We start from the raw sequence: 11,020 nt of genomic DNA on the forward strand, positions 1-11,020 counted from the left end.
GTATCAAATTATTCGTAATTGTTTGTAGAATACAATACATACTTAAAAAGTTCTTAAAATTAAATGCTTCAAAACCTATACGCAATAAACCGAAAATTTTGAAAATCGTGAAATGTGGAGCTACAGACTTTGAGTTACTTGCCATTTCGTTATTTTTTAATGCACACTTTTCTTACCTACTACATATGAAGTGTACATTTAAGTGCTAAATGCCCATTTAATTTCAAATCAGAATATGGTGTGCTTAAAAAGTTATGACATAATTAATTTTGCCCCACTTAAAAATTACATAAAAAATTCAATTGTTTTCATTATTTTTTTTTTTAATTTAAACACCGGTATTTCAAAAGTTATGCAGCAAATTGATCCAATTTTTTTTTGAGGCTTCAAGTATGCGTCAATGAATTATGTATATCCAAAAGCAACCAGCTTGATTTAGTTTACAACAGTGAAAATAAAGCTAAACAACACAAAGGTTACCTGTTTTTGAGATTTTCCCATATAGTTAACCTTAATATAGAAAGGCAATAACTCATTTTCATTTCGAATTTAGATTTAAACAAAATCTGTCAAATAGCTCACAATTATCTAATATAAATTGTTTATATTTAATAACAATCAGCACCTCGACGAAATTCACAATTGTAGAACTTTGCTTTTTACAAACTTTATTTGAAGGAACAAAAATATGAGATAGGGCTTTTCTATATTAAGGTAACGATATGTATGTATTATGCACGTACATACATAAGTGTGGATCGACATTGGCACTCTATTGGATTGGTATCGGTGAATTTCTAAATTTCTTGGCATCAGGATTTGTTTGAGTGGGTTTGAGCGTATACATATGTATGTATGTATGTACGTACATATGTACAGTGATAGAAAAATAAATAGTGACGCAACATTTGCACATATTTTGCCTATTTTTCTTTTGTTATTTATTACTTATTATTACTTTTGAATAAAAGTATGGCTCATTATCTAACAAAACCTATGATATAAATAAGAGTTTCCAAAATTTGTTTGAGTACAGTGAGAAAAAATAAATCATATCCTTAATATTTTCATTGAGCTTTGTACCACGATTGTTTATTAGGAAAAATTGAAAAAGCAACAAAGTCTAAGCGGTAGAAGTTATAGCTGCTGTTTCGAATATCACCATATCTCCTCATCAGACTTCTTTTTTCTAGACTTCAGCAGCTGAAACACATATGATTTTGCCCCAAACGACCTTTTGTTTACTTTAAACAGATTTATTTTTGGAGATTTTTTCGTTTGAATACGATTTCGTTCTGCACTCGACAGAATTAAGAAAGACCGGAAAACAATTAAAAACTATATGTTCTGCCTACTCGGATTTGAACCAGGACACTCCTAGCAGCAAGTAATAGTAAGAAGCATCTCTGTGCACTCACTTACAGCCGCAACATGTGAGTGTGCTTTCAAATGTTAACTCATTCTCTATAAACATTTCTAGACAATAACATTCTGTGGGCGGTCAAATAAATTTTTCACAAGTTACATAACGGCAGAATTTGGAATTTTATTAGCAAGCTGAACTGAATATATCTAAACACACCATTCTGGGTTCGATCAAACAAACGTATGTTTAAATTTCATTAAAAAATGCTTTTTCTGTTCAAAATTTTTAAATCGCTAACATGGAAAAACCAAGGATGACTCTGTTTGGTAAAATCTTGTTATTTTTTCTAAGTGTATGCAGTTTTATAGTATAATAACGAGTAAGCTTTCAAACTAAAAAATCGCGTTGATGTTTGGCAATTTTTTCATTTTCTTCTATAAAAATTATACAGGTATGTACATATTAGGTTTGTTCCACAAGCTACTCGAAGTCACTTTTAGAGTTTATTTGATATACGCTGACAGTTTGAACTTTGCTCGAGTTTTTCTACAAGTAGCTTGTGGAACAAACCTATTATGTTCGATTGTGGTGGAAAAATGCGTAATACAGTCAGACAAAAATTGTCAAAAATTTTTATTTGTTAGGAACTTCAAACTTGCAGAGGTATTTCAAAGTGACGTGTGAGACATTTTAACTCCGTTTTGCTCGAACTTTAAGTAAACTCTATTGATTTGACAAGTGTCAAACTGTTAACACTTGAAATCAGATATCAGTTTATTACGAAACTGTAAAGTATACAATTTAATTATATAATTTACACAGAAATTTAACATTTTCCAAGCGTGACGGGTGGGACAACGATGACACTCGCTTTCCTGAATTGTTGAATTCGTTTTTCAATTCTAGACAAACTATAAATATTTCGTTCATAGCGGCTTTCTCGAATGTAGTTAGTATAATGTTAAGTACCACTTTATCCTTTAATGGCATTATTATATTTTAAAATAAAAAAAAACCTATTTTAGCTTGTGACGGGTGGGACAACATTTTGTGACGGGTAGGACGAGTCACCTTTGAGGACACAGTTCGTGAGTAAAATGAACACTGGTTTGATGTGAATATTTTTTATAAACATTTAACAATGGGAAACTTAAGAATTTGTGTGTTACGTAAAAAGAATATATATTTTGCTGTGACGGGAGGGACATCCAATAAGCATTTTTTTGAAATCTTATAACTTCTCACAATATGTGTATTTTTCTAATAACCATTTTAAAGTTAATGAATTGTTCTCTCTTTTTGGATAATTATACTTTGCATTGTCACCTTGCCTTGAAAACTTGATGTAAAAATATTATATATATGCATTTATAACAATAAAATAGAGAAAATAGTGAAAAGTAAATCGATGAAAATCTATTTCTAAACTATTCTACCTGCTTTACTGTTTTTGTAGATTTAAACACAATTTATGTAATTTATTTGTTTACCTGAGGTGTCGTCTTTGCTGGAATGACCCTATACTAGAATTTAATGGGCTATATGCAAAATCTGATTAAAAAGTTGAGAATTTATTTGCAAATTTGCAGAATTTTTATAATTTTTGCACAAAGTTTGATATATGAGTTTATATGGTTTAGTTGAAATGTCGCGTCCCTATTTATTTTTCCACCACTGTATGTATGCATGTGCGAATGGCTATTGGGAGCGGACGAGTACACATATGTATATACATCCATACATACATATGCATGTACTTAAATATTAAATACATTGCGTATTCAAGAGTTGTACTTGTATATAATTGTTTGTGGGTGGGTGAAAATACATGTGGAAAGTGAGTTATTACGAGAGGTGAACTTTCCCGCAGCGCGTCGCCTAGCACTTCGCTACACGCTTTTGAGAATTCGATGTACGAGAAAGTGCAAGTGTCATGAATGGTTTGTTTATTTATTTTGACATTATGCTGCGTTGAAATTTAGGGGCACGAGTTATATAGTATAATTAATTTATATGCTTATAAAGTGAACTATAGACTACGAGATGTCTGTAGAATTGATAAAAAATTTTAGCTAGTGTTTATATGATTTATTGGATCTGAGTATTGCAGACAAATACTTAGGTGCAAGGGTGGCATGGGTGTAAAGGCGATTAGATAGTTGTTGAAACCCCATATTTCATCAAATTAATTTATCTGCTCAATGTTTTTTGTGTAAACAAGCAAAGAAACATTTTGGTATTTTTCAATTACTTCAATTACATACATACTATTTAATTATCATGTTGAATTGCATCTATTTAATAAACCATTTTCTAATGAAAAATGATTCCATATACATACATAAGTACATGTAATATACATACATATTTGGTTATTTTAAGGAAATAATTGTGAAACTTACTTTGTCCTAAATGTACTCGCTTCATCCACGGATATATCTGTGGCGGATTCTTCTTACAGTTGCCACTATTTTGGCTACTGCCAGCCTCATTGCCGCTATCACTTTCCGAGTCGGAGTCGCCACCGCCGGGACTGTGCATTGGCACATTTACGCTAACGTTAATATTCACGCCAGCGCTACCGACTCCACCACCACCACCGCCGTGATTGTTGGTTACGTTCGCGGCAGCTGCCGCCACCACTAGATTGCCACCCAGCACGCCTTTATTCAGCGATCTTGCCACACTCTCCACCACTGAAGTGGGTGACAATTTCGGTGAGATCTCTCGCGTCGACAAATCTTGGGGACTGGCTAGAGATTGCGTGTTAGTGTTGTTGTTACTGGCGTTAGTGTTGTTATTGTTACCGGTAGGCGTTGAGGGATCATTGGCGTATTTACAACTAATGTTAGTTTGTTGTGGCGTCGGTTGTTGTTGCGGGTGTTGTTGCTGCGGATGTGGCTGTTGCTGTTGTTGAGCGGTATGTTGCGCCGTCGCGTGGGCGTGCTGCTGCTGCTGTTGTAGCAGCAGACGTTGCGGCTGCAACTGAGTGTAATCCACCATGTCAGGATTCTGTTGGGTACCACCGCCCGATCCACCTAAGCTGTAGGCCGATTGATTGGCATAGTGCGCCTGCGGTGTGTTGGGATACAGATTAGGAGAATAAGCAGCGGCGGTAGGGAAATAATCATTTCCACCGGGTGTGCCGGGACCTGAGCTGCCCTGTCCGCCGGAACCACTGCCTCCACCGCCCGCACCTGGACCTCCATTGCTAGTGGTGGTGTTAGTCCCTCCGCTTGGAGTCCCCACATGATTTTGCTGCTGGTTCATTTGTTGTGGATAGCAAGAAGCTAGCGAATTCACAAACTGATAAGAAGACATTGCAAAACAGTCGGGATCCATGTTGTCCACTGAGTTGAGCGGTGAGATATTCACGCGATTTTGCGATTGGCCTAGGTATGTGCGCAGCTTTTCAGTGACTGAAATTATAAAAACAAAAAAAATTTCTATACTTTTAATACTTAAATATGTATGTATTTAGACTACAGTTTAAGAAAAAATTTTCTAAGAAATTCCTTAAATATGGTTCCTACACATAAGCACGAACATAACAGAACACAAAATACACAACCCCTCACGCTACTCATAGCCTGGGAGCAATGTCTGTACTAGGCGTACATCAACTGATTATTGTCTTATGAAAAATATCACATAGTTTGTTAAAATGAGTGTATATTATCTATATTGACTAAATAGTGAATGCCTTCGAGTACATTTCAAAGATCTCTTGTGAATAACAAAGATTTACCTTATTATGTGGAGGTTAAACTCCTCAACTACCTTTCGACTTTCAGGAACTGTCGGCAAACAATTGAATTAACCGCTGAGCATGGTAAAGCGTAAATATATATTAAGCATAGCTATTAGTTTGACCGGTTGTGGCAGAAATTGGCTCTTGAATGTTCGACCACGGTCAATGTGGGGTTAGGTGGCGGAACTGAGTTTGTTAGTATGCGAAGACTTGTATCGATAGCTCCTTGCGAGCTGTGTTGATGATTGTTACGTGCCTGCAACTGCATTGAATTACATATTCGCTGAAGAGAGAAAAAACAAGAAACAGACATTCGTTGTACCTGTTTGCAGCAAAAACGATAATAAAGAAAACCAACAAGAACAACGACGTGTAATATCTAACCAATTTACCTAAAACAAGAAACACACAAGCAGTTTTTTGCGGACAAGTATGTATATAATTCATATAATGGTAACATTTTCTACTCGGCTCACAGCTTGATGTTGTGGAAAAGTGAATGTAAAACATCGGCCAAAATTATCTTACTCGCGTACATACATATTAATCTACATACATACATATGTATGTACACCAGGGTGTTCCAAAATAAGTCAAATCGGAATTTTAATGCTCTCACCCCCTAGGTTTTTTCTATATCAAGAAAAATATACCCCTATTTTCGTATTTTGAAATCAAAAAATATTTACAGGTCGCTCAAAGCGCTCAAAGTTTTCCATGTATTTTATATGGGGAAAAATAACTTTTCGTAGAAATGCTATGGAATTCTTGAAAATCAATATTTTTCGATCAAAAAACTCTGGTTGGCTTCAGGAGACTTCCAACAACAATACCCAATTGTTTATTTAACCATTTCTTAATGCTAAGAATTTTTTATTTATCCCCCATTGCATTTCCTGGCTATTTCTGAGGGTGTTGGCGGACCTATAAAATATAGTATTATTATTGGAAATCTCTTGAAGAGAAACAGACTTTTCAGATCGAAAATATTGATTTTCAAGAACTGTATACCATTTCTTCGAAAAGTGTTTTATCCCCATATAAAATACATGGAAAACTTTGAGCGCTGTGACCGACGTCTAAATACTTTTTGATTTCATAATAACAAAATGGGGGTATATTTTTTCGGTATAGAACAATCCTTGGGGGTGAGAATATACAAATTTCGGCTTCACTTTTTCTCACGCATTTTTGGACCACCCTAATGTACACTCATCGGAACAGCAGCCACTGAAGAGGCAACCAAATTGTGGTGAAGACTTTTCTGCTATGTTGATAGTGGGAAGGGGTGAAACCTGCTGTGCCAATTTTTTATTTTACTTCTTGTTTCGCTTTTGTTACAATAGCCGGGCTCCGTTATTGAAGGAAAACCTATAATTTGGAGCCAGCGAGCAATTTATGCCGGTGGCATTGTCAGAAATTTAGTACTTGGCACATAGTTGACACTGCGAAGAAGCAGGGTTTTATAAAAAAGTGTAAATGGTTATAATAGGCGGTGAAAATTGTGAAATTATTTACAAATCACACGTCAATAATGGTGACAACAGAGAAACTATCTTAGATTTGTATGGAACAAAACTTTACATCAAAAGTTGCATTAACGTTGTTCGCAACTGATCAGCAACAAATGGGGTTGCTGAGGATTAACTGCTTAAATGCTGTAATTCAATTAATTCTAGCAAATCTGCCCATTGAAAGTTGTTAGGAGTGTTTTAGTTTTTTGTTGGGATCTGTCTATAATATTATTCTAAACCATTGATAAGAAAATACTTAAGGTGACAGATAAGTGTCCTACTTTTTGAATTCAGTTTGATTAAGAAACACAGAGTAGGGCTAATGCACTTGCTTTCATATCATGTTTCCTTAGGGTGGTTTTCCTATATACGAATGCTAAAAAGCTTCTATAATATATTAAAAAAGGTCGGATTATGGACATGATTTTTATGGGATTGTGGATTTAATAGCACCTGCTGAACTTACAGTCAGAGGATCTTCATATTTTATACTGAGAAGAAGGAACTGAGAAAGAAAAGTGGATAGACTTAAACTAACTTTAGAGAGCAATTTTGACAACATGAGCTCAATCTAGATTACACTTTGAGATCAACATAACTTTTCATTGACCTATTATTTATCCTTAATAAATGGTAAACAGTGAGCGGTCTGCAATCCCTAAACCAACCAGTGATCTTAGCTAACGTAAGGGCGATAAACTAGATACTTATTAAAAATATTACAAAAAACGCCGGGACACGTAAACTTAATTTTGGGTCGTAGTTAAATAGATTACGGATCTGTATACGATTTTCTATTTAGATGAGGTAATTTTCCCAAGACATTTCCATTTGTAATAAAGCCTTCTCTTTTACAAAAAAGATAAAATACTAACGAAGAAAGTCCATAGATAAATAAAATTGGGAATGGTGAAATGAAAGATCATACTCGTACATGGAGTATGAGTAACGCTCTTGCTCATATTTAAAAAAATAATAATAATAATAAATAAATAAATGTTTGGGCATTTTCATTTCACGATTTACAACTTTATTTACCCATTGATTTTCTTCGTTGGTAGCTTGAAAATAGTGGCATACAAATTGTTATTTTAAATTTTTTCCCTGTTTTTTGAATCACAATGGGGTCATTCCAGCGAAGACGACATCACAGGGAAAATAAATAAATTACATAAATTGTGTTAAAATTTAAAAATTCCATGAAAACATAAAATTGACCTTAATATTCTACTTTGAACATTCCATAAAACCGCTACGAACGAAATATTTATAGTTTGTCTAAAATTGGGATACGAATCCAACAACTCAGAGAAGCGGGTGTCATCCCACCCGTCACTCTTGGAAAATGTAAATTTTCTGGGTAAATTACATCATGAAGTCTTATACTTTATCAATATATACGAAATTCAATTTGAAACTGGTAAAATTAATGATTAAAGCAAAATTTCTTAAAGCTTGAGCAAAAACTAGTCTAAATGTCCCACCCGTCACGTTGGAATACCCCAATGCAAACTTAAAAAACATCTTTCGAAAATGACCTGATCTAGAAAAACTGTAACAAATAGGTTATCTACGACCCAAACTAAAGTTTATGTCGTGTCTTGGCGTTTTTTATGGTATTTCAAAACTTAAGATTTTTCCTACAGTGCCATTTGAAAGTAAAATAATATTTGCGGATATTTTATTGTTCACGTCTTAAAAGTGTTAAACATGTACATCTCATATTATTTAATATTTTAGTCAAAATGATGCTTTTGACATCCATTATTTTCTGAATTCAAATTTTGTTCTATAAAACATCTGATTTCAAAGATTTATTTTGATTTAATGGAGCATAATTTTGCCAAATTTCGCACTACACATTTGTGAATTTTCTAACAACGTAATTCAATTAGATAGTGAAAGAAATGGAACAAAGCTAAATTTAAAAAAATATATATTTTTTGAAGTAAAAGTTTTTTTCGGTGTATGCATTCAAAATAACGAAGCTCAATGGGAAGTAAAAGAATTAAACTTCATCTTATACTTACGATCAGCTTGTGGCAGAAACCATTCAACCCGGATTCAGGGAATAAGTGAAAAACAAAAACACGCTGAAGCAAGTTAGCCTTATCGATTTATGTAGGAAAAAGAAGTTTAAGCACAACCAGAAACAAGGAAAGGGGAGTGGCAGACAGCTACATGACCGCTAGTATACTCTCGCTCAAAAGTAGGATTTGCACATGAATGTGGCTTTGACAGTGTTTGCGCAAAGTACTACGTACGGCTTCAACATGGCCGAAAAGAAGAAGAGTAATGCCTGTGAACTGTAGCTGTGTGCGGCATTTTTAACCAAATCATTGCTGTGGAGGTAAACCAAAATCAATATGGTCGAATACTAAATATATACAAAAGTGTGTACCTATGGCAAAAACTTCAATGCACAACAAACATACTTAAAGAAGGGTTTCCGCTCCGTGACTGAATTGGTGTTTGGCTAAATTGTTTCGGTTACTGGCAAGATGAAAGCAGCAACTTCGTTTATTTGGTAAAAGGCTTCTGACCCGCTAATATTTCCAATGTTCTCTTCAATTACGTAATTGTTTTCAAAGTAGATAAGGTCAGTAAGGGTGATAAAGATAAAATATATAACGTTCAAAAGAAATAAAATATTTAGTTTAGCAAGTGGATTTGGAAGTGAACGAATCAATTTGAGGCTTTAAACGTTTTTAAGGACTTATAATTATGTATGTATGTATGTGTTATGTTAGTATGCCTGTGTCTGTATTCACAAAAAAAGTCAATATTTATTTTCACATTTTTCTTTGTGTTTTTTGGTATATTTGATATTAAACATTTATAATTGGCGAAACGGAATACTTAAGTGCATAAAAAATATCTTTTGCGGTAAAAAGTTAAGTATTTTTCAGATGTGACAACCTTGAATATGCACGAGGTTCAATGCTGAGCAGGAAGCTCTTTTATGAAAATCCCGGTTGCAAGTACTGGTGGTCAAAACCACAAAAAAGTGAGTCCCTATTTTAAGGTTTCACAACTAACTAAGGACAAGAAGAAATGTTTTATATGCATGATTTTAATTATAGATATATGTATATAAATATCAGGCAAACAAAGGGGAGGCTGCTTGTGTTTAATTGCGACCTCATGGTAGAAGGCAATGGGTTATTACTAAGGCAACCAAAAATTTGCTTTAATAAAAGCGTTTATGGCGCCAAAACATTGCATGCATCTTAGGCATATCGTGCACGTTCTTCAAAATTGTAATAACTTTAAATTTCCCATTCATACATTTTGCCAACACTTTTACCCGCTGACTGAGTTCTTGAGAGATAAAGTATAATACGACTACAATATAAAATACCAACGAAACAGCTTTCTTATCTCATAAGGAATATCTATGTTTTATACAGCGAGATCTTTTCTTTTTTGAGAAAATCTTTTTAAATTCTTGAGATTGTTAAAAAGAGTTATTCTAACTTCTTTAAGAATTTTAATTAAATATGCAAATCCGAAAAGAGGGCATCTTGTATAATTTAATAAATACATTTTATCATATTAATGAATTCTAAATGCTTCTCTGTATTTATTAAGCATTATGGATTCTACCGTTCGCGCCATTGGGTGTGCCGAAATATCTTTGAAAAGGTCACAGGTTTGGTTAGGTTAGGAGAGCGTGTATGGGATATTTCATACTTGGAGACAGAATTTCCTATTTTGAATGCCCTCTTCAAGCGAGTGTCAAGAGGAGACACGTACCTTTAACCAAGAGAGCTTTCTACTTTTAAGTCATTATTCTACTGAACCAATTACTATCCGTAATGAAGCCGAGCAGATCCATCAGTTCCACCTAAGGCGCTTCGACTGTAGACCCGGATATCGACACAGAAATTGGGCAATTAACTCTTCCTCATCATCATTACGGCAGCTTCTGCAGATAATACTTGTTGGTATTAATGACTCTTACTGTAGACCTATTTAATTTCAGTAGGTCCCTCGTCTTTTTCCTACTAAGCCGCGGCTATAATAATATTGTAATCTCACAGTCTTCCCGTGTGCTCCACAAATCATTAAACGCGGCCACGGTATATTCATAGATCTTTCTTACGTGATCAGTAAACGGTGGTAGTACAGAGCTATCCGCTTCTTCTATTGGCATCTCTTAGCCGTTTCTGGCCATCTAATCACCCGGCTCCTTCCCGGCATAGAGTGACGTTGATTAGGCTCAGTGACGCCAGGGTGGTGCAACATTTCAATACAATAACCGATTTCACTATATCAGATCCTATTGCCATGAGTGCTGCTTGACTGTAGGAAAATATAGTGGCTTTATCTCCTGGAACCCTACTACTAGGTATGGAAGACACTGCAGTCGGTCGGCAGATGAAAATA

At 34.6% G+C, this 11,020-nt stretch overlaps 1 protein-coding gene across 1 annotated transcript in view; it reads right to left on the reverse strand.

Moving 5' to 3' along the window:
* Scr (homeobox sex combs reduced) overlaps nt 1-5,200 on the reverse strand; it is a 173,967-nt gene extending 168,767 nt beyond the window's left edge. The window contains exons 1-2 of the mRNA XM_017614086.1: nt 5,115-5,200; nt 3,769-4,785 (exon numbers count right to left, since the gene is read on the reverse strand). Of these exons, the coding sequence (XP_017469575.1) occupies nt 3,769-4,708 (940 nt within the window). The 5' untranslated portion in view covers nt 4,709-4,785; nt 5,115-5,200. The remainder of the gene's footprint in view (nt 1-3,768; nt 4,786-5,114) is intronic.
* Between the last annotated feature and the right edge of the window lie 5,820 nt (nt 5,201-11,020).

Source organism: Rhagoletis zephyria, unplaced genomic scaffold (genome assembly GCF_001687245.7).
Source record: "Rhagoletis zephyria isolate East Lansing unplaced genomic scaffold, Rhagoletis_zephyria_1.1 Rzeph_scaffold_00767, whole genome shotgun sequence".
Taxonomy (NCBI): Eukaryota; Metazoa; Arthropoda; class Insecta; order Diptera; family Tephritidae; genus Rhagoletis; species Rhagoletis zephyria.